Here is a 24716-nt window from a genome sequence, read left to right on the forward strand (position 1 = left end):
TTGTTCTTCAAGGATTAGTTTAATATCTGCAATAGTTAGGCCTTACAAAGGGTTGGAGGATCCAGCGACGCGTAGGGTGTAGTTTGCTAGCCCTAGACAGGATGTTCCGGGGATCAACCTCGTGTTGGTTTTTAGGCCTTGTCTAGGATCGGCTTACGATCACCGTACGTGACCGCGAGGCCCAATCGTGAGTAGGATGATCTGATTATGCGGTGAAAACCCTAAATCGTCGTAGATCGTTTTAGCTTTATCTTGATCAAGCAGGACCACCATATATTCGTACACCTCGTGCGAATCATGGGTGGATCGGCTTCTTGAGCCGATTCACAGGATAACCTGAGAGCCGATCGAGGCTCGTATTTAATGTTTACGTGTATGCCATGCAGGAAACTAAGCGAGGCATCTCCATCACCTTCCTGACCAGGTATAGGTCAGGTGGCACGCCCTTGCACCAGCATCGGACGTGCGTGCCGGAGGCTTTGCGGGCCGTCGCTCGGAGGGACCAGGGCCAGCCGCAGCCCTAAGTTGTTCCCGGCTCTACTGTGTTGCCCGTCGCTGCTCGCCGGTGGGTTTCTGACCGCAACAGTTAGAATATTGACCGATGCACGCAACCGATGGGGTTGATTTGACCGCACAAAGCGCGCAGAAAACAGAGCAACTCCTCAACTCTCTTCTTGTTGTCTATGGTCATCAACATCTTGCTTTATACCTTGCACAATCGCCGCTTGCCAGCTCATCAGCGGGCCCATGTATGAGCTGGGAAACGAGTACTCTCTTTGCATGTTTGTTGGTTCCTTCTTAGCCACGGATTGTGGTTATTGACGCTAAAAGAAGGTTAAAGGTAGGGTTTTTTCTAGGAGGAAGAAAAAATAGAAAATTAGGTTTCTGCTTTTAAATCTAAACTGTTACACATATGCCATGTGCCAATTGTTAGATTTGATCCACCCATGTGAATTTGTGGAGGAAGTCGCATAAAATTATTTTCGTAAGCTGTGTAAGCACAAGCCAGAGCTCGCAAGAGAACTGGGCCCTTGGCTGGGCTGGCACCAAATCATCTTTGTTTCTTGAAAAACAAGTTGCGGCCCATTCCCACCTCCGAACTGTTCCTCTCTCTCCCCGTGTCACGCTCCCACCCGCCCGTTGCACGGAACGACGCGCGCTCCGCTCTGAGACCTGCGAGTCTGCAACCCGCCGCCGCCGCTCGCAGGCTCTCAGATGTCGCCGCCGCCGCCGTTCCCATCACTTTATGCCCTACCTCACTCGTTCCATTCCCCGCCACCTCCTCGTTCGCTGCCTCTCCTCCGCTCACCTCAGAGACCGCCACTTCCTCCTGCGCTTCGCTGCCCTCGCCAAGGAGCTCTCCGACAAGCCCGCGCCTTTGCCTCCCCCGCCCCGGCCACGGTCCCCGCACCCATACGACTACAACCGCCTCATGTCCGCGCACGCCGCATTCGATTCCAGCGCTGGATCCGACCGCGCCCTCCACCTGCTCGACGAAATGCGCGGCCTCCTCCACCGCCAGCCAGACGCCGCCTGCTTCACCACAGTCGCGGCAGCGCTCTCCTCCGCCTCCCGCCCGGGAGCCGCGCTCGCCGTGCTCGAAGCGATGGCCGCGGACGGTGTCGCCCCCGACACCGTGGCGTGCACGGTCCTGGTCGGGGTGTACGCCTGCCACCTGCAGCGCTTCGACGCGGCCTACCAGGTCGTGTGGTGGATGTCGGAGAATGGTCTCCCCCCAGACGTTGTTACTTACTCCACTCTGATCCGTGGGTTGTGCAGTGCTGGGCGGGTGGCTGAAGCTCTGGGCGTGCTGGACTTGATGCTGGAGGAAGGATGCCGCCCGAATGCGCACACATACACGCCTATCATGCACGCGTACTGCACCACTGGGATGATTCATGAGGCCAAGAAGCTGTTGGACTCGATGATCGCTGCTGGATGTGCTCCAAGCACAGTTACTTACAACGTCTTGATTACAGCTCTTTGCAAGGTCAGCGCTTTCGAGGAGGTAGAGGTGCTTCTTGAGGAGAGCAGCTCAAAAGGGTGGATGCCGGATACAATCACATACAGCACTTACATGGACGGGCTATGCAGATCTGGCAGGGTGGATAAAGGCTTTTCGTTGGTCGACAGGATGCTATCCAATGGATTGCAGCCTAATGAGGTTACTCTGAATATCCTTCTTGACGGCGTCTGTCGCAGCTCAAGTGCGTGGGCTGCAAAATGCCTTCTGGAGTGCAGTGCAGAGCTTGGATGGGATGCCAGTGTTGTCAACTATAACACGGTCATGAGGAGGCTTTGTGATGAGAGGAGATGGTTGGCCGTTGTCAAGCTGTTCACCGACATGCCGAAGAAGGGCATAGCTCCAAATAATTGGACCTTCAACATTGTAGTCCACAGCCTCTGTAAACTCGGGAAGCTTCATTACGCGCTTTGCTTGATGCGGAGTGAAGAGTTCGTTGCCGACGTCGTCACATACAATACATTGATCCGCCATCTCAGTTTGTCGGGGAGATCTAACGAGGTCTATCTCTTATTTCATCAGATGCTTGAAGAGGGCATTGGTCACAATGAAATCACCTATAGTCTTGTCATTGACTGTCTGTGTAGAGAGGATAAATTCACGGTGGCTCTTAGCTGTTTCTACCGATCACTCGAGGATGGTTTCTTTCCGTCTGTTATTTCCAGTATTGTACGAGGCCTCATTGTTGGTGGTAAGCTTGATGAATTGCATACTCTGATTGGGTGGATTCGTGGACAAGGCTTTGCAATAGATGTGTACATGTACCAGGAAGTGATCATTGCTCTTTGTAAGAGTGGATACTGTCAAGGCACAGAAATGTACAAAGTATGCCACATATTGGAAAGAATGCTCAGTTTGAGATGACATTACTCCAAAATTTAACACGAAAGAAAATTTCACTTCTGTTGCTAACATTGCACTTTCCAAGAACTGGATAGGATAGCCTGGATAATTTTGGTTTCAGCATTTTTTGAGTTGCTGTTTCAGTTGCTTTGTTTTCTTCATGAAATTGTAACTTTTGTGTCCAAAACTATAAATGCTTGTTGACCCTAATTTGTTTTGGCGGAAATTAGTTTAGACATATCCAAACTTTTCAGAACTCTTGTGGCTTACATTTATATGACTTTATTACATGCCCTTGCATCATAATGCCAAATTGTTCTAGTGTAAGTACTTAATAATTCAACTAAATACTGTAAGTTTGAGTAGCTGATTTTTAAGTGCTCAGAGACTCAGATCATTATCTTGCAGTAGTTCTAAATTTGCAATTTCATTGCGCCAGCACATGCTAATGTAGTGGTGCAACTGTTGAGCATGTATGGTGTACATTCTGCCACATCTTGCATTTCCTTTTTGCACGAACATGTACAAGATCATCAAAAATCTAGAAACTTTACATTTGCTCATGAAAGAAATCTTCAGGCAGGGCGCATCCGACTGAATTCTCCTTCATTAGTGCCAGAACTGGAATTGAACTTACTATCTACTGGTGTGTTCATGCGAGCCTGCCGCCTCGTTGCAACTAGTGGGTTCTTCTCTTCTTCATCCATGGCAACAAGTTCATACATGTCATTTTTCTGGAAGACTGGGTGCACATATGCATCCTTCAGGTATTCCCTCAAATTCAAGGTCGGGTCATTTGCCCGTTCCAATGTGTCCTTCACCATGGCTTCCTGCAAAACCAAACAGTAAGTATATACATCAAGATTGTTGTAGCTTAATATGTGGCACTTATGATGAACATGTGCATGAGGAATAGGTGTCAATCCTACCTGCAAAGGGAACTTTATAAACGCTGGTTCAAACCGACCTTTGCAAACATAGTGGAACCATATGGTCAGTACAGGAAGAGGAAGAAGAGCGACAGTGGATTTCTCTGCTTCCTGTGTGCTCAGCAGTCCTAGTAGGAGGATTTGTGATACTATTAATGCAGCAACAAGTCGCCTTTGCACATCTGGCCAGAATAGCGCACCGCTCTCGTATTGCTGGCTATAGACATTAATGATCTTGTAACGAAAGAAGCAGAAAAATGTATTAGTAGCCTGTGCTAATAGAAGAATGAAGGCAGCCTAGAAGACATATTATTTTCGTCTGCTACAGGAAACATTCACCTGGGTACTAAGAATGGCATGAACAGTTATGATCATAAATATGTGTGTTGTGACAATTTGATGTGATGACAGGAAACATGCTTGTGCAGAACCTCACAAAAAGAAATAAAAAAACATACAGGTGAAAGAACATAAAGAAGCATGACTTGGACTCGAGAGAGGACTAATACCTGGTGTCTGAAAACGAGATAGGCAAGGCTGAAGAATACAATAATGAAAGGAAGAAGGATTGGTGTGACAACAGCATATACAAGTCCTAGGAGGAAGTACAATTGTATTCGTGGTTCAGTGGTGCCAAAATCCAAGCTCCCAGGATCCATGGCCTGCTCGCGATCCTGTTCAGTCCTGACCAAGAAAGCATTCTTTATATGGAACATGACCAGTGGCTTTAACCTAAGAACTTCAGCAGCGACACCAGCCCATCCATCAACCATTACATATGTGATGAAAAATGTTGCTTTCATGGGAATTGATTCTCCAACAGTCTCTGGAATTCTTGTGGCAACAGAAGGAGAAGAAATGACAAAACCTTTAGATGGCAGTAAATATCGACAAAGTAGTTATACCAGAAATACCATTAATGCATAAAATTGATGGAAATATCAGGCTTACTTGTTAGCTGGCTGGTGGATAAAAGTGTCAAGCTGTTGGAATGCTGTTCCAGTTATTACACTCCCCAAGAATACATTGACAAAAATGAACAAAAAGTATTTCGACGCTGTCGTCCTGTCCAATCCAGAGATTGATATGTGGCCTTCAATCTTGCTCATGGTCATTAGAATCATTGGGAGCAGTATAAGGAATATTTTTAATGCGATCCCTGGCAAGAAACCTTGAATAACTGACTTCAAAGAATTTCTGCAAGACATGGCATTGATAATGAAAAATGGACCCAAAAGGCAATATCTTCCATACTAATCAAGGTAGAATAGAGTATAACTTTTAGTAATCAAGGTTTCCAGCACTGGGAAAAATATACCTTCTTACAAAAAGAGATAGTACATCATGGCTACTCACTTTATATCATGTTCAAATCTGACTTTTAGGTTCTTGATTTCCATGTGCTTTTAAATATTGTCCAATGTAGCAACTCTCAAGGAAGGAGTATATTATGAAACAGAACTTTACACTATATAAGATGGTATGATGCTCTTGTTACATGATGTTAAGAATGTCTACTGATGAACTGCAAATGTTGGACATCAAAATTGGCTAAACTGCTCCATAACCATATAATTGAAAAGATCATCCCAGTTGGAGTGGACCATTGCCATGCCACTGGCATTTGGCCCTGTAGGCCACTTGAAAGCCTCACATGTCATGGTAATTTGAAGTTTGTACATCTTTTCGATGGAACCAAGCTAATTTATCAAATTGAAATGTGTACACGATAGCTCTTAGGCCATGACTAACCTATTAGGATGGCAGGATTCAGAAAATCCTTTCTGTTATTGAAAATTCAACTATAAGCTAGTAGCAATTTAACTCACCTTTCTATTATGGGTTTCAAGAAAGGAAGCACCCGCTCAAGGTCATCTACATTTGCCAAGGATTGCACAAATGCAATTGGTATCATGAAGAAAAATGTCAGGAAGAAGACCGCAACGGCCATGATAAGCCTCCTAACCGAGAGCTCAACAAAAGGGATTGCGAGATTAGGCCAGTAGATGTCACGAGGTTCTGGAGCCCACTCAGTTAGCCAGACTGTCGGATTACTAGTCTGCTGTGTTTGAGCACAAACAGCAGCCCCCCACTGACTTTTGAAAGACACAAATGCTGCAGGCATGATAGAGTTAGGGTCACTCATCACCTTTTGTCTCTCCTCATCTTCCTGCAAGACAAATTAAAGATTATCAGTATTGCTCAGTATTATGGACGTACAATGAGCTGTGCTGTACAATCAAAGGAAGGATGGTGCTTGATAGTCTGATGACTATCAAGATAATGAAATTGAACGGGACCATTCCTTTCAATGAAGCTAGTACCTGTTTACACAGCTCCCCAATTGCTGATTTGTAATACTCTATAGCATCCACTCTTTGGCCCCAAAGACCCCACAGTCCTGTCTATAAAAGAGGTAGTTGAGTCATACCACTTGTAAGATTATATCATACAGTGAAATAGCTTTGTTATAGATGAAAAATAAGCTTTAATTTGCATGCTTTGCAAATGAGGATATCATACCTTCACAGTTGGTTTCTTTGCAGGTCTACGAGCATGCTGATTTTCGTAGTAGACCAGCCAGTTGTGCAATCCTTTCTTCTTCTCAACCAAACCGGCAAGGGCGTTTGCATTGTATACAATCTGTTGATCAAATACTCAACAAATTAGTTCAAATGGGATAAAAAAAATCAACTTGAATTTTGTTATACATGGGATCCTTCTTTACAGAAGAGTAGACAAATGCTTCTACTTCAGACGAAGAGTATAGAAGAGCTTGCACTTCAGCTCAAGAGTAAAAAACAACTGAAATAAATATAGCTTGCTTCAATTCTTTTTTTTCTTGGTTTTCAATAATATTTTTTAATTCACCATAACAATGCCACAGTTCTCAGAAGATCGGAAAAAGTGAAACCTGATGACTAAGGTAATGATCCCGATGATTCACAGCGAAAAAGTGCTCAACATGCTCACTAACTGTTTCGTCTGTGTCCGGCGGTACATTTCTCACAAGTACCTAAATAAAGCAGGACAATGGTTAAGAATAGGAAACTCTATACAACATTAAGTTTGTGCTAAAAAAAGCTCTAACGGAACAAGTGTAGAACCATGCAAAGTTAACATTAAATCTGATGAATACTCAAATCCATTAGTTAAACTGGTACGAAGAATACATCTTACTGTGTACTGATCAGGTCGACGATTCTGATTAGCAAGAAAGCGCAATCTCATAGTTGTGACAACTTTGTATTCATGATACAACACGTAAAATGTCCAAAAGGTAAACACATAGGCCATCACTATGTGTGCCCAAAACCTATGAAAATATACAACAGTTCAGTCGAACACTTGTCAGCCAAAGTGAAGAGGCAAGCACTGAAAAATACATGCATAAGAAGAGATAATTTGTAGCTATATGAACAGGCAGGTGCTTGGGAAAAATAATTTATTTCATACAATTTTAATTGCAGATATGAAGTTTTTGTCTTGCTCAGGATATATGCAGAGCCTGCCTATGGTTTTTCTGGAAGCACCTACAGTTCAGTATTATCCCTAAATCATTGAAATACTTCAAACTGTTTTTTCTCGTACGACACAACTACATGATGGTAGTTAGTACTAAGATCACTGATATAGAATAATACGTCAACTTTAGCGATCTTGAAATACTCAGGAACACACATCACATAACTCTTCAAAGAAACAACACATGATCCATGCTGGTGTTGCAAGTAGTACACTATAGATGGAGTAAAGAGAAGTATCACCTTTTTGAACCTTTTCCAAGATTCGATATCGAAAGCTTGTCAATTTCATCATAATTTAGAGTCTTCTCATTTTCCAAGGTTCCACTAGTCCAATTAACAGGTACTAGGACAATGAATGCCAGCACAGCAATTGGCACAAATATTTTTAAACTGTAAAGCAAGAAAGCAATGCCCCATCAGTAAATGTAATCTGTTTGCCTATCACAATCAGTGTGATCTACATGTGTAGTAGAGAACTCGAGGTCATCCTTTTGGAGCTTGGAAGGCATGAAAGTGAAACACAAAATAAAGTTATGTGATATTGAGAAACATGAATATTATGCTGACCCAAGAAGATAGATGCGGACATATACTGCGGAGTCTAATCCTGCGTGTTCAATTAACTCAGGTTCTGGCATTTGCAGCGCTGCGGGCATCCAGTTCAGAAACCGGAGATATGTCGACATATCAGCATTGACAAATTTGGAGAAACCAGCTCTTGTGCCTCTTGGGCTGCTTCTTGTCCCTTTGAGGTACCATCTTGGAAAGTATACTCGATCATTAATAGGTTGTATCCTCAGAAGTGCAAACGCTAGAAGAAAACCCAGTGCGGATAATATGTTTATTCCCGCAGCGACGCCAATGTCGTTTAGAGAACCCATCTCTCTCTACAGAGACTCACTCCAGAACACGTTTCATTTAAATGTAGTTAAATGCAAGGCTAATATCTGCAGAGAAAAGAAGAAATGGTAACAGAAAAAATGTGTGTTAGAGTTAAAATATTGGAATGTCTATCTCTTGCCAGCTTGAATGAAATCAGGTCATGATCATTAGCAACTCAAATGTCCTGATAGATTATGAACGTCAAATTCAAGTGACTATTTTTTTTGTTGGGCTACATGGAATGCTTGCTGCAGTTCATATCTAAACTCCATACTACCCAAATCTGTATAGCCATATATAGCAATAATATGCGCACCTCTACAATGACCGATCAAACTAGCTGAAAAACATATTTTGTTGTTTTGAATGGTTGAAACCACAGAATTAAGAAGAGTCAGAGGCAGGAAGTGTCTGCATTTTTTGCACAGTATAAATAAAGTCAATTAGTTATTGGTACCTGAGTCTGATTATAAGACGGAAACATATTATCGGCTTGTCAATATAATTTCTACCCTCAGCAGATTCTGCTTGAACATATATAGTAACTAGTGTCACTCTCATTCATGTAAAGATGTAGTTATTCAAATGCTGGGCCCAAACTTAAAGGAAAATAATATAGAGAGAGGACACCGAATTTCCTAATTTTGCGTCTATCGCCTAATGCAAGCAATTCGTGCATACATTCGCATTATTTGATCCCATGACTGATTAATGACCCACAATGTCCAAGCAAACGCTAGAAGAATAGAACATCTGCAAAACTTTTCTGTATGCCGATAAACACATGAACGCCATCACACATGAAAAGAAGGCCATGGAATTTTCAATCAAGGCGTTCGAGATTGCATCGTGAGACAGGTAGGAGGGAATCTTACCTCCTAGGCGCCCCGGCCTCAGGCTTCGCCGGACGATGCTTCCTGTGGGAGGCGTGCGTGCGCCGCCGCGATCGGCGCGCCGGACACCCGCTCGGGCAGAGACGGATGCGTGGGCGAGGGTCGGCAGGGAAACGAAGAGAGATTTGCGACGCCGTACGTTGAGATTACTTGGATTTGGTCAGGTTTTGGTTATTGGCTCTGGGATGGGACCGACGACGCCGGGCCGGCACGCCGCGTTTCCGGTTCCTCGCCTCAGATGGCGCGCGACTCCATTTGTGTCCTGCTGCGGGTCGCGCCGGAAATAACGATATGGCGACAGGCGAGGGTGGCGGTGGCCAACTGAATTGTACTCTACTTTAGACAGGCTCAAAAAATAAAAATTGGATTTTGAATCAAATTGTACCTCTTTTTTCGAAAAAGTTCACCAATCTATCAGTAATCATCAACAACAATACAAAAAATTTCAAAAATAATAAAAATTACAAACAGGTCATTAGACCACCTATCTACTATTACGGAAACAAACAGGTCACTGGATCACCTATCTACTATTACGGACACTGGAGTGAGCCGAAGGAGCGTCACCGTCTTCGCGACCCCCTCGGTTGAGTCGGGCCAAGCTTATTGTAGTGGAGTTTTCTGTCATCATGCTATTGCCCCAAGCGAACAACACAACAGATCACCAACCATTACCAACAATGAGAATCGTAGATCAAAAAAGCTAGACCTGAAATCACACCAACAAACATGAACATCGATTGAATCCTAGAAGATCCTCTCGGAAAACAACTCCACACCCCCTCCACCTACGTTAGGTGGGCCGCGGGAGCGTGGATAGCGCGGGAGGACCTTATTCTCATTTCAGGATGTCGCCGTCATCTCACCATCCCACAAAATACACTTATACATGATGGGATTCGTAGCATAGAAAACAAAAAATTTCCTACCGCAAGAACGAATAACAAGCCAAGATCCAATCTAGAAGATGGTAGCAACGAGAAGATCATGAGACTAACCCTCGAAGATTTCCAAAGCCTACGAGATTAGATCTCGTTGTTGCTGTAGTCGATCACTTGCCGCTTTCGAAAGCGCGTAGAAGATCTTGACGGTGCCACAGTCGGGCAGCACCTCCGTACTCGGTCACACGTATGGTGTTGATGACGACGTCCTTCTCCCCGTTCCAGCGGGCAGCGGAAGTAGTAGATCCTCCTCGGAATCCCGCCAGCACGACGGCGTGGTGACGGTGGTGGTGGAGATCTCCGGCAGGGCTTCGCCTAAGCGCTGTGGGAGGTGTATGAGGAGGGAGGTGTGCTAGGGTTTGAGAGAGAGAGGGGGGCTAGGGCGCCGGCCAGGGGAGCCCTAGGTGGTGCGGCCTGATGTCTACGCACGCTTCTATTCCTGTAGACAGTGTTGGGCCTCCAAGAGCAGAGGTTTGTAGAACAGCAACAAGTTTCCCTTAAGTGAATCACCCAAGGTTTATCGAACTCAGGGAGGAAGAGGTCAAAGATATCCCTCTCAAGCAACCCTGCAATTACTATACAAGAAGTCTCTTGTGTCCCCAACACACCTAATACACTTGTCAGATGTATAGGTGCACTAGTTCGGCGAAGAGATAGTAAAATGCAAGTGATATAGATGGTGGTAATATTGCAGGAAGTAAAGATGCAGTAAAACAGTAAACAAGCAGTGCCAGAAAATAGCTTGCTGGCGTGGGAAGCAATTCTTTGTGGTGTAACTTATTCGGAAACAAGGCCTAGGGATCATACTTTCACTAGTGGACACTCTCAACATTGATCACATAACTGAATAAACAAATACTACTTTCTCTACACTCTCTTGTTGGATGACAAACACCATTCATTGTGTAGGGCTACAAGAGCACCTCAATGCCGGAGTTAACAAGCTCCACAACATTCGATGTTCATATTTAAATAACCTTAGAGTGCATAATAGATCATTGCAATTATACCGAGAACTAACATAGCGCACACACTGTCACCATTACACTATGAAAGGGGGGATAGATCACATCAATACTATCATAGCAATAGTTAACTTCATAATCTACAAGAGATTACAATCATAACCTACGCCAAGTACTACATGATGCACACACTGTCACCATTACATCATGAAGGAGGAATACACTACTTTAATAACATCACTAGAGTAGCACATAGATGATATTCAACTAGATCACAAAGCTCATGATCACATAAAGATCACATGGGAGAGAGAGATGAACCACATAGCTACCGGTACAGCCCTTAGCCTCGAGGGAGAACTACTCCCTCCTCATCATGGGAGACAGCAGCGACGATGAAAATGGCGGTGGTGTCGATGGAGATGCCTTCCGGGGGCACTTCCCCGTCCCGGCGGCGTGCCGGAACAGAGACTTCTGTCCCCCGAATCTTGGCTTCGCGATGGCGGCGGCTCTGGAAGGTTTTCCGTATCATGCCTTTTTCCTCTAGGGTTTTCGCGACGGAGTCCTTAAGTAGGCGGAAGGGCAGCCTCGAAGGGGGCCTGGTGGGACCACACAATAGGGGGACGCGCCCCACCCGTTGGCCGCGCCGCCCTAGCGTGTGGGGCCCCCTGGCTCCCCTCTGGTCTCTCTCCGGTGTTCTGGAAGCTTCGTGGAAAAATAAGATACTGGGCGTTGATTTCGTCCAATTCCGAGAATATTTCATTACTAGGATTTCTGAAACCAAAAACAGCAGAAAACAGGAACTGGCACTTCGGCATCTTGTCAATAGGTTAGTTCCGGAAAATGCATAATAATGACATAAAGTGTGAACAAAACATGTAGGTATTGTCATAAAACTAGCATGGAACATAAGAAATTATAGATAAGTTTGAGACGTATCACGGCCAAGTCATGGGCTGCCCCTCCCGTCTCCTCCTCATTATATAGGTGGAACCCCAAGGGTTAGCCCAAAGTCTTCGAACAAGACCCCAATTCAAAAACTGCCTTATGGATGAAACCTAGAGAGACAGGGACTCTCCCCTTCCCCCTTTCTTTGGCCGGCCAAGAAAGTTTAACCTCAGTATTCGCATGTGCAAATCTGACTTGCACCCGTTGTATGCACATGTAGAATCTGTAACACCCGATCATCACGTGATGCTTCGAAATGATGAGTCTTAGCAACGGTGCATACTAAGGACGATCACTTCATGGATATGCGAATATCGTTAGTGCCCCAATAGTTGGAGGATTGGGACGCCTGACGTCTTCAACCTTCGTACATTCCCAAATAAAACTTATGAGTTTATGTAGTCTCACAAAATTATATTCTATCACCTTGCAATAAGGTCTTAGATATCGCATATATCTCATACCTTGCTTATTTCTGAAAACAAACTTTTCAGCTCCTTACTTTTCAAACAGATTTGAACTTCAAGTTTCACGGAGACAAGATGATTCTAGGTACTAATTGAAACCATGTTTCTTTGAATTAGCAATGTGAGGTTTACTAAAAGTTTGCAATAGGACTTAATCATTTCTTGATTCTTTAACAATACGGTACCAGTCCGTAAAGTTGCTTATCAGACTTAACAGTATTTCCATCTCAATTACAAGACTAGCGCATGGTAGAAAACGAATGCCAATTCTACAAATTTAATTCAAAATACTATTCAGACTTTGTTCATGATAATTAGTTCATGTTTTAATATAATTACTAATGAACTCCCACTTAATACAACATCCCTCATAGTTGTTTAGTGGTACACGATCCATATCCACTACACCAAAACCGATCATCACGTGAGATGATGTAGTTTCAATGGTGAACATCAACATGTTGATCATATCATCCATATGACTCGTGTTCAACCTTTCGGTTTCCTGTGTTCCGAGGCCATGTCTGTACATGCTAGGCTCGTCAAGCAAACCCAAGTATTCCGTGTGTGCAAACATGGCTTACACCCGTTATATGTGAACGTAGAATCTATCACATCCGATCATCACGAGATGCTTCAAAACGACGAACTGTAGCAACGGTGCATACGAGGGGAGAACACTTTATTATCTTGATATTAATGTGAGGGATCATCTTATAATGCTACCGTCACGATCTAAGCAAGATAAGATGCATAAAGGATTAACATCACATGCAATTCATAATGTAATATGATATGGCCCTTTAGTCTTTGCGCCTTTGATCTTCATCTCCAAAGCACGGACATGATCTCCATCATCAACGGACATGATCTCCATCATCGTCGGCGTAGCATCAAGGTTCATGGCGTCGTCTTCATGGTTGTTCACCTCATGTAGCAACTATTACAACTACTTTGAAATAATACTACAACATGAAATATAAAGACAACCATAAGGCTCCTGCCGGTTGCCACAATACAATAATGATCATCTCATACATATTCATCATCACATCATGGCCATATCACATCACCAAACCCTGCAAAAACAAGTTAGACGCCTCTAATTTGGTTTGCATATTTTACGTGGTTTAGGGTTTTCGAGTAAGATCCAATCTACCTACGAACAACGGTGATACTAGTGTTGTCAATAGAAAGAGTAAATTGAATCTTCACTATGGTGGGAGAGACAGACTCCCGCAAAGCCAATTATGCAATACAAGTTGCATGTCAAGCGTGGAGCAAATATCATGAACGCGGTCATGTAAAGTTAGCCCGAGCCGCTTCATCCCACCATGCCGCAAGATGCAAAGTACACGAACTAAAGACAACAAGAGCATCAACGCCCACAAAACCATTGTGTTCTACTCGTGAAACCAATCTATGCATAAACCTGGCTCTGATACCACTGATGGGATTCGTAGCATAGAAAACAAAAAAATTCCTACCGCAAGAACGAATAACAAGCCAAGATCCAATCTAGAAGATGGTAGCAACGAGAAGATCATGAGACTAACCCTAGAAGATTTCCAAAGCCTACGAGATTAGATCTCGTTGTTGCTGTAGTCGATCACTTGCCGCTTTCGAAAGCGCGTAGAAGATCTTGACGGTGCCACAGTCGGGCAGCACCTCCGTACTCGGTCACACGTACGGTGTTGATGACGACGTCCTTCTCCCCGTTCCAGCGGGCAGCGGAAGTAGTAGATCCTCCTCGGAATCCCGCCAGCACGACGGCGTGGTGACGGTGGTGGTGGAGATTTCCGGCAGGGCTTCGCCTAAGCGCTGTGGGAGGTGTATGAGGAGGGAGGTGTGCTAGGGTTTGAGAGAGAGGGGGCTAGGGCGCCGGCCAGGGGAGCCCTAGGTGGTGCGGCCAAGTCATGGGCTGCCCCTCCCTCTCCTCCTCATTATATAGGTGGAACCCCAAGGGTTAGCCCAAAGTCTTCGAATAAGACCCCAATTCATAAACTGCCTTATGGACGAAACCTAGAGAGACAGGGACTCTCCCCTCCCCCCTTTCTTTGGCCGACCAAGGAGGTGGAGTCCTCCATGGACTCCACCCTCCCACTTGGTTGGCTGGTTTGGTTTGGTGGAGTCCAACCGGGACTCCACCTTCCATGGTGATTTCATCCGCAAGGTTCTAGAACATTCTAGCGCCTTCCATAAATGCACCGGATCATTTCCAAACTTTGGAAAGTGACTTTCTATATATGAATCTTATTCTCCGGACCATTCCGGACCTCCTCGTGATGTCCTGGATCCCATTCGAGACTCCGAACAAAACTTCAAACTTCATTCCATATTCCATATCTACTTAAAACGACATCAAACCTTAAGTGTGTCACCCTACGGTTCGTGAACTATGCAGACATGGTCGAGACTCTTCTTCGACAAATAACCAATAGCGGGATCTGGAGATCCATAATGGCTCCCACATATTCAACGATAACTTAGTGATCGATTGAACCATTTACATACGATACCGATTCCCTTTGTCACGTGATATTTTACTTGTCCGAGGTTTGATCATCGGTATCTCTATACCTCGTTCAACCTCGTCTCCGACAATTACTCTTTACTCGTACCGTGGTATGTCATCTCTTATGAACCATTCATATGCTTGCAAGCTAATCAGACGACATTCCACCGAGAGGGTCCAGAGTATATATATCCGTCATCGGGATGGACAAATCCCACTCTTGATCCATATGCCTCAACTCATACTTTCCGAATACTTAATCCCACCTTTATAACCACCCATTTACGCAGTGGCGTTTGATGTAATCAAAGTACCCTTCCGGTATAAGTGATTTACATGATCTCATGGTCGAAGGACTAGGTAACTATGTATCGAAAGCAAATAGCAAACTGAACTTAATGACGTGATCTTATGCTACGCTTATTTGGGTGTGTTTCCATTATATCATTCACCTAATGACATAACCTTGTTATTAATAACTGATACGTCCAAAACGTATCTACTTTCCCGAACACTTTTGCTATTGTTTTGCCTCTAATTTGTGCACTTTGGATGCAACTAACACGGACTAACGCTGTTTTCAGCAGAACTGCTCTGGTGTCTCGTTTTTGTGCAGAAATCCAACTTTCGGGAAAATCCTCGGAATTTATGCAGAAGGCCCTATTTTCCCAGAATAATGATGGAGCCAGAAGGAAAATTAAGGTGGAGGCCCGAGGGCCCCACACCATAGGGCGGCGCGGCCCAGGGGGGGGCCCGCGCGGCCCTGTGGTGTGGCCCCCTCGGCCGGCCTCCGACGCCCTCCTTCGGACTATTTATCGGCCTCGACCTAAAAACGCACAGAGAGAAGTCGAAGTCGTCAGAAACCCTCCAGAACGCCGCCACATCGCGAAACTCCGTCGCGGGAGCCAGAAGTCTCCGTTCTGGCACTCCGCCGGGACGGGGAATTGGAGGAGATCATCGCCGCCATCACCGCCAACGCCTCTACATCAACCAGCCATGTTTCCCCCATCCATGTGTGAGTAATTCCCCCGCTGTAGGCCGAAGGGGATGGTAGGGATTGGATGAGATTGGTCATGTAATAGCATAAGATTGTTAGGGCATAGTGCCTAGTGTCCGTAATTGGTACTTTGATGATATTGTTGCAACTTGTTATGCTTAATGCTTGTCACTAGGGCCCGAGTGCCATGATCTCAGATCTGAACATGTTATTGTTTCATCATCATATTCATTGTTTATGGTCTTACCTATAAGTTGTATACACATGTCGCTGTCCGGAACCGATGGCCCCGAAGTGACAGAAATTGGGACAACCGGAGGGAATGGTAGCGATGTGAGGATCACATGTGTTCACGGAGTGTTAATGCTTTGCTCCGGTACTTTATTAAAAGGAGTACCTTAATATCCAGTAGTTTCCCTTGAGGCCCGGCTGCCACCGGCTGGTAGGACAAAAGATGCTGTGCAAGTTTCTCATTGCGAGCACGCACGACTATATATGGAACACATGCCTATTGATTGCTTTGTACTTGGACACCGTTTTATTATTATCTGCAAATGCCCTGCTATGATTGTTACATGAGTTTCTCTCATCCATGCAACGCCCGTTCATCCGTCCCCGTGCCTACAGTATTTTAATCCTGCTGTTTACTAAAATCACTACTGCTGTCTGTGTTACTCTGCTGCTGTTATTTCACTACTGCTACTGCTATAAAACTGTTACTACTGATAAACTCTTGCGAGCAAGTCTGTTTCCAGGTGCAGCTGAATTGACAACTCCGTTTTAAGGCTTCCAAGTGTTCTTTGTCTCCCCTTGTGTCGAATCAATAAATTGGGTTTTACTTCCCTCGAAGATCATTGCGATCCCCTATACTTGTGGGTCATCAAGACTATTTTCTGGCACCGTTGCCGGGGAGCATAGCTTTATTTGGAAGTTCACTTGGATTAATATTGTTCGCTGCAAATTCTCCATCATGGGTAAACCTCGCGATACTAAGATCGCCATATTACCATCCACCACAAGAAAAGGTACAATTCTGAGTACCTCCGCTACACTTGATTCACCATCTGTGATTGATAAACTTGTTTCACCGCCGCATGCTTCAAATGCGGGTACTTCTGCTGAATCTGAAAACTCTCATAATATTGATAATATTTCTGCTGTGCTTGATGATAGTGGTTCTTTGGGATCCTTTCTAGATGCTACAATTGCTAGGTCTAGACAAATTGAAAATACTGAAACTCCTAATGCTACTACACCTGTTAATTCACCTGAACTTGATTATTTTAGTGATGATCCTGATGAAGATTATGTGGAGCTTAATGATGATTTTATTGAAAAATGCAATGCTACTACTGATGCAAGAAAAATTAAAAAGTTGCTTGCGTAACATCTGTTAGATATAAACTGTCTCCTGATCCTAAATTTGCCACATCTCCTATAAACATTAAGGATAAAGATTATGATTTTTCTCTTGATCTATCTCATATAGCTATTGTTGAGAAAACACCCTTTTGTGGTACTGAAAAAGAAAGTGCTGTTGAACACATGACTGAGTTATCTACTCTAAGTAGCTTGTTTTATGATGATGTCAAGATGCGTACTTACTTTGTTGCTAAAATCTTTCCATTCTCATTAAAGGATGACGCTAAAACTTGGTATAATAATTTGCCACCTAATTCTATTAAAAGTCCGAAAGAATTGCTTGATGTTTTCTTCCGTAAATACTTTCCTGCTAGTGCTCAACATATTGCTTTGCAGAGAATTTATAATTTTGACCAGGGAGATGAAGAGAAATTGCCTGAGGCTTGGGCGAGATTTTGCTCTCTTATTAGAGCTCGGCCTGACCATGATTTGGAAAAGCATGATTTACTTGATATATTTTATAGTGGACTAACCATTGAGTCTAGGGCATACCTGGATAGTTGTGCTGGTTGTGTTTTCAGGAAAAGAATTCCAGACGACGCTGAAGAATTATTGGCTAAAATAAGCCGGAATCATGATGATTGGACTACGCCTGAACCAACTCCAACGCCAATATTGAAGAAGAGGGGTTTAATTAAATTGAATGATGAAGATATGAGGGAAGCCAAGAAGTCTCTCAAGGAGAAAGGTATTAAATCTGAAGATGTGAAGAATCTACCTCCTATAGAAGATATATGTGAGATAATTCCCCCTTCATCCATGATTGAGGTAAACTCCCTTCAACACTTTACTAGGGAAGATATTCCGTATTCGAAACCTCCTGCACAATGCTTAGATGAGTTTGATAATTATATTGTTAAGCAAGAAAATTTTAATATGAGAGTAGAGAATCATTTAATGGAAAATTCTCGAGCTATTAGTGAATTGCATGATATTGTGGAGAGAACCTCCAATGATGTTAAAATGCTTGTTAAACATTTTCATATGATTCAAACTCAAATTGATCAACTCACTAAAGTGCAAAATGACTTGTTAGGGAATAATTCTAAAGAGAAACATGCTTATGAAGTAACAACTAGAGGTGGTGTCTCTACCCAGGATCCTCTATATCCTGAAGGGCATCCCAAAAGAATTGAACAAGATTCTCAACACATTGAACCTAGTGCTCATTCTAGGAAGAAAAAGAAGAAGAAACATAAAAATGTTGTAGAATCCTCTGAACCTGCTAATGATCCTAATAGTATTTCTATTTCTGATGCTGAAACTGAAAGTGGTAATGAACATGATAAAGATAATGATAAGAATGATATTCCTGATAAAGAAGAGGTTGAAGAAGAACCTGAAAAGCATGCTAAAAATAAAAAGTACACTAAAGAAGACTTTATTGCTGAGAAACATGGTAATGAAAGAGAACCTTGGATGCAAAAGCAAATGCCTTTTCCTGCTAAGAAACTAAAATCAAAGGAAGAAGAACACTATAATAAATTTTGCGATTGGATGAAACCTTTATTCTTGCAAATCCCTTTGACTGATGCTATTAAATTGCCTCCTTATTCAAAGTATATGAAAGATATTGTTACTAACAAAAGGAAAATCCCCAATGAGGAAATTTCCACTATGCTTGCTAATTACTCTTTCAATGGCAAAGTTCCGAAGAAGTTGGGTGACCCAGGTATACCTACTATTCCTTGTTCTATCAAGAATAATTATGTTAAAACCGCTCTATGTGACTTGGGAGCCGGTGTTAGTGTTATGCCTTTTTCTCTTTATAAGAGACTTTACTTAGATAAGTTGATACCTACTGATATATCTTTGCAAATGGCTGATAAATCTACTGCTATTCCTGTTGGTATATGTGAGAATGTTCCTGTTCAAGTTACTACTAACTGCTTGATATTAACTGATTTTGTTGTGTTGGAAATGCCTGAAGATGATAATATGTCTATTATTCTTGGAAGACCTTTTCTTAACACCGCAGGGGCTGTTATTGATTGCAATAAAGGAAAGGTTACTTTCAATGTTGATGATAGGGAGCATACCGTTTATTTTCCCAAGAGGATTGAGAAAGCGTGTGGAGTTAATACTATTTCTAATGTGAGAACTATCAAAGTGGGAACTATTGATTGTCCTATATATGAGCCTAAGGAAGAATATCAAACTCTCGTGATTGGATCCATATCAATACAATTCAAGGTAACATGATTGATTTGAGGTTTATTTCTTCTTATGCTATGTAAAATTTATTTGGTGACAAGACTTGATCAACCTTGTTAACGAATACCTTTTATATGCATAGAGGAGGTAAACAACATCTCTTTCTTCCTCCATTTGCTCTAGTTGATGTAGCATTTTTAATTTGCAAGGTTCCTTAGTTAATTGAAGATTTTAAAATTTTTCCTGGCCAGTAATAATAAACTAAATACCCAGAAATGTGCATTTTTCAAAGTTTTCAAAAATTCACAAAAATTATACCGTTGGTCCTATTTTTCGACGAGGCACCTGGGAGCACCAGAGGATGACCTGTGGGGCACCGGAGGGCGCCAAACCACAGGCCGGCGCGACCAAGGTGGTGGCCGCGCCACCATGTGGTGTGGGCCCCTCCTTGCCCCACTTTGCCATCTCTTCCTCCCAGCACCTTCTCTCTCCCGAAAAAACTCGTACCAAGTTCCTCTCACTCGCGTTTTTGCTCCAGAGCTCCAGATTTCTCGATCTCTTTGCTCAGCCCAGATTTCTGTCTGAAATTTGGCACATTTGCTCTTCGGTATGTGACTCCTCCACCCATCCAAGTAGAATTTTGTTTGGTTGAGTATATCTTGAATATTTTGCTGCTGTAGGTAACATGTTTAGTGAGCTTGCATGCTTGTTCTAAGTGGTAGAAACTAGTTTTGATGCATGATTAGTACTCTAGCAAGTCCCTATGGTAGTTTCCCTTGATTATATGTCACCAAACCAAATTTTATATCATTTGTTGAAAATTTCAGAGAAGCTATGAAGAAGTTCAACTTTGGAGAGTTGTTCAAGAAAGGGACAACCAGCACCGGGAGGCCTTCTAGGGCCGCCACCCGGATTAGGCGATCATACAATGAGGACATCATCGCGCCTAGCTTCGCGCCCGAAGAGGACAACGGGGCTCCTAATGCTTCGTCTTTTCCATGCTATGATTTTCTAAAGAATGCAGGGATATTGGAGGATTTCTTCACCCTTGTCAACAGGGCAGGGTTAACCACCTATGTGGGAGATGAAAGGGAGCAATACTACATGCTCACCAAAATCTTCGTCGAGAGTTTCAAGTTCGACAACAAACAATATGAGCCGACGGTTGCATTCAAGATCTATGGTAATCCTGTTACTATGAAATTGGAGGATTTTTGTCGTGCATTGGATATTGTCCCTGTAGGTACATCAAGTAGGATTGATGACAACCCCCGGGACTTGTTGGAGCTCTATCGAGGGATTACCGATGATGATTGTCGCACCATTCAGCTTGGCAAGATAAGGAACATTCAACTCCCCGCCATTAAGTATTTTGCATACTATATTGCTACTAGCATTCTTGGTAGGGAGAACACTAGCAACATTTCTAGTTACCATCTTGCTTTCTTGAATATTGCACTTACTGGTCAGACATCTTATCACCTTGGTGCTCTTATTGCTCGCCGCCTGACTAACAGGGGGCCTATTTTTGGAGGAACTATTGCGCTGCGCGTTTTAACATATCTAAGTCTTCCTCTTGATCCTAATGATGTGCCATTGGCCCCTAGGAAACTTGATATTGCTGCTATGAAGAGTCATCATTTTGTTACCGCTGATTCTACTTTAGATAATATGGTCTATAGAATGTTGTTTTCTGACGGGGATGAGAAGGAAATTCCTCTTCCCCAACCAGGTTTGTTCAGTATTGACAGGCAATCATGGTCGTGCACTAAGGAGGAAGTGGATGAACATTTGAAGATAAAAGACTTCCACCAGCAACATGACTCCGAGGACGCCGGGGCCTCCTACGACCACACCGTCACGTATCCGGGTGCTTCTTCTAGCACATACCCGGAATACGATCCATCTTCGTCATACTACGGAGACACTACCTCATGGGATCGATGGGATTGAACTCCACTTAGGCCAAAAGCCTAAAGCTTGGGGGGAGGTATACCGGCATCACTCATTCTTTGCATATTATGGTTGCTGGATACTTGTACATACTTGTTTTGTTCGTTTGAGTGGTTTTCTAATGAGAGGAAGATGATATTTGGGGAAGTGCTGCCTGAAAACAGATTCTGGAATGTTACTGTAAAAATTCTCAAAAATAGCCAGAGCGTCATTTTGAGCTGCCAATTTTTGTGAAGGTTCCCCAGGTAGTTATCTAACTTTCATTAGTTGAACACTTTTCGAGCTGAGCAACGTAAGATTTTTGTAAAAATCGATTTCTGTACTGCTATCAGGTTTTGGCAGATTTCTGTCGTCCTGCTGTTCTGTGTTTCTTCTAGTTTGCTATTTCTTGTTTTTGTTTTATTTCCTTCCCAAAACACAAAAAGACCAAAAATATTTCTGTTGTTTCTCTTCACCATTTGTTTGCTTTGGTTTCTTGCATTTGTTTCGCTTTATTTGCTATTGCTAGTTTGCTACAAGAAAACCCAAAAAGATTTTGCTTTGTTTGTTTCCTCTTGTTCTTGTTCTCAAATTCGAAAACACCAAAAATATTTGCTGTTCTTCTTTGGTTTGTAAAGTTCTTTATGAGTTCAATGGTCTTCGGTGGCTGGAGCGTGGTTTTCATTTCATATTATCCAAGCTACACAAATGAAAAGGCAATAATGACGATCTACGACAATTGGATTGTGGTGAGAGGCTGGTATGAACTCTATTTGTTTTCATTTTTGTACATATACTCATCCATGTGAGCATGCTTAGTTGGTTCATGTGAGGTATATGTTATTTGAGAAAGTCTAGTAGTTTATGATCTCTCATGATTAGCTCCAATCTATTAATATGAGTAGCATGTCATGGATGTTTGCTTGCATTGTTTTATTCATAAGTAAGTATGGCATTGTGGTATCTTCCTCTGAATAATTCATTTATATCGACTTGGCACATGCTCACGCATGCATATGACTGAACAAAAAGTCAATTAAGCCTCGATGATCTATATTGCTTCAGAGTTCTTGTATCACTTTTATGCCTCCGTTAATTTATTTTGCCGCAAGCATGATTATGACGATTCGCTCTCTTGATTTGTCGCTCCCTAGTCTATTGCTAGCCTTCACTTGTACTGAGCGGGAACGCTGCTCGTGCTTCCAAACACATGAAAACCAAGTTATTCCAGAGTGTCCACCATAAATACCTATGCATGGCATTTCAAACCATTCCAAGTAAATTCTCGTGCGCTACCTTTAAAACCTTCAAAATGCTTCTCAATTTGTGTTTATGTTTCATAACTCATGAGGAAGTATGTTGTGTTTAGCTTTCAACCTTGTCATTTACTTTTGACGGACTCTCATATGGACTAGTGGCACATCCGCTTATCCAATAATTTTGCAAAAAGAGCTGGCAATGGGATTCCCAGTCCCGAATTAATTAACTTAAATAGACACTCCTCCATGGTTTGTGATTGTTGGACGGCACCCGAAGGATTCGGTTAGCCATGGCTTGTGTAAGCAAAGGTTGGGGGGAGTGTCATCATCATAATAAAAATAAAATAAAAAGGCACTCCTTCATGGTATGAGATTGTTGGCAGGCACCCGAGGATTCGGTTAGCCATGGTTTGTGAAAGAAAGGTTGGAAGGAGTGCCACATAAATATGCAAATAATTCATGGGAGCCGCTCTTGAAAGTCCGGTTGGCGAGGTAGTTGGTGTACCCATTACCATTCGTTGACAACAACAAACACCTCTCAAAATAATTTTACTCCTGATTTCAAAAATGAAAAGCTCTAGCGCATGTTAATCCCTGCTTCCCTCTGCGAAGGGTCAATCTTTTACTTTTATGTTGTGTCTCCTTTATTTCTTTGAGCACTATCTTGAGAGCACAACTGTCATTCTTAGTATAATATGCTTGTCTCAAAATATGATTGATTGTGGTATAACTTTGATGCATTTATCTTTTGACAATCACTACTTCTAGTCTTTCTATGAACTCCAGAGGTGCCCGGGCATTTATGTTTTGCCAATCAAATACAGGCAAGCGAGATACCACTTTATCATACTCTCTTATGAACATTGCAATCCTGCTTATATACATGATTCATGATGCTTATTATTAATTGTTGGTACCTCTCCATGATTGACATAGCTGTTAGATGATCTTATTTGCATGTATCTCATTATGAATTGCTTAAGTATTAGCCATAGCATGAGAATATATACATCATATGAGCAAATGTGTTCGTGAAAGTTCTTTTATCGCTCAGTTGTTAACTGAATTGCTTGAGGACAAGCAATAAGCTAAGCTTGGGGGGAGTTGATACGTCCAAAACGTATCTACTTTCCCGAACACTTTTGCTATTGTTTTGCCTCTAATTTGTGCACTTTGGATGCAACTAACACGGACTAACGCTGTTTTCAGCAGAACTGCTCACAGGTGTCTCGTTTTTGTGCAGAAATCCAACTTTCGGGAAAATCCTCGGAATTTATGCAGAAGGCCCTATTTTCCCAGAATAATGACGGAGCCAGAAGGACAATTAAGGTGGAGGCCCGAGGGCCCCACACCATAGGGCGGCGCGGCCCAGGGGGGCCCGCGCGGCCCTATGGTGTGGCCCCCTCGGCCGGCCTCCGACGCCCTCCTTCGGACTATTTATCGGCCTCGACCTAAAAACGCACAGAGAGAAGTCGAAGTCGCCAGAAACCCTCCAGAACGCCGCCACATCGCGAAACTCCGTCGCGGGAGCCAGAAGTCTCCGTTCTGGCACTCCGCCGGGACGGGGAATTGGAGGAGATCATCGCCGCCATCACCGCCAACGCCTCTACATCAACCAGCCATGTTTCCCCCATCCATGTGTGAGTAATTCCCCCGCTGTAGACCGAAGGGGATGGTAGGGATTGGATGAGATTGGTCATGTAATAGCATAAGATTGTTAGGGCATAGTGCCTAGTGTCCGTAATTGGTACTTTGATGATATTGTTGCAACTTGTTATGCTTAATGCTTGTCACTAGGGCCCGAGTGCCATGATCTCAGATCTGAACATGTTATTGTTTCATCATGATATTCATTGTTTATGGTCTTACCTATAAGTTGTATACACATGTCGCTGTCCGGAACCGATGGCCCCGAAGTGACAGAAATTGGGACAACCGGAGGGAATGGTAGCGATGTGAGGATCACATGTGTTCACGGAGTGTTAATGCTTTGCTCCGGTACTTTATTAAAAGGAGTAC

General features: G+C 43.2%; 2 protein-coding genes across 2 annotated transcripts; one reads left to right on the top strand and one right to left on the bottom strand.

The window, feature by feature from the left end:
- Positions 1-1122: 1122 nt before the first annotated feature.
- LOC127315357 (uncharacterized) lies at positions 1123-2937 on the top strand. Its single transcript, XM_051345854.2, has one exon. The coding sequence runs from the start codon at positions 1247-1249 to the stop codon at positions 2885-2887; it is 1641 nt and encodes a 546-aa protein (XP_051201814.1). The 5' UTR covers positions 1123-1246; the 3' UTR covers positions 2888-2937.
- Positions 2938-3255: 318 nt separating this feature from the next.
- Positions 3256-9389, bottom strand: LOC127315349 (CSC1-like protein At4g02900). The gene is made up of 12 exons (XM_051345845.2): positions 9080-9389; positions 7890-8269; positions 7563-7712; positions 6976-7111; positions 6710-6811; positions 6319-6438; positions 6120-6200; positions 5625-5965; positions 4747-4992; positions 4305-4629; positions 3796-4029; positions 3256-3696 (listed from the first exon to the last, which is right to left on the bottom strand). The coding sequence occupies exons 2-12, from the start codon at positions 8201-8203 to the stop codon at positions 3442-3444; spliced, it is 2304 nt and encodes a 767-aa protein (XP_051201805.1). The 5' UTR covers positions 8204-8269; positions 9080-9389; the 3' UTR covers positions 3256-3441.
- Between the last annotated feature and the right edge of the window lie 15327 nt (positions 9390-24716).

The sequence above is a fragment of the Lolium perenne genome, chromosome 1, assembly GCF_019359855.2.
Source record: "Lolium perenne isolate Kyuss_39 chromosome 1, Kyuss_2.0, whole genome shotgun sequence".
Taxonomy (NCBI): domain Eukaryota; kingdom Viridiplantae; phylum Streptophyta; class Magnoliopsida; order Poales; family Poaceae; genus Lolium; species Lolium perenne.

Excerpts from the sequence above, each read along its gene's own strand:
- LOC127315357 (XM_051345854.2), top strand. The coding sequence starts at position 1,247 with ATGCCCTACCTCACTCGTTCCATTCCCCGCCACCTCCTCGTTCGCTGC.
- LOC127315349 (XM_051345845.2), bottom strand. The coding sequence starts at position 8,203 with ATGGGTTCTCTAAACGACATTGGCGTCGCTGCGGGAATAAACATATTA. Across the intron at positions 6,439-6,709 it reads ATCATTACCTTAGTCATCAG|ATTGTATACAATGCAAACGC; the intron begins GTTTCACTTTTT and ends TTTGATCAACAG. Across the intron at positions 4,993-5,624 it reads TTGAAACCCATAATAGAAAG|AAATTCTTTGAAGTCAGTTA; the intron begins GTGAGTTAAATT and ends CATGTCTTGCAG.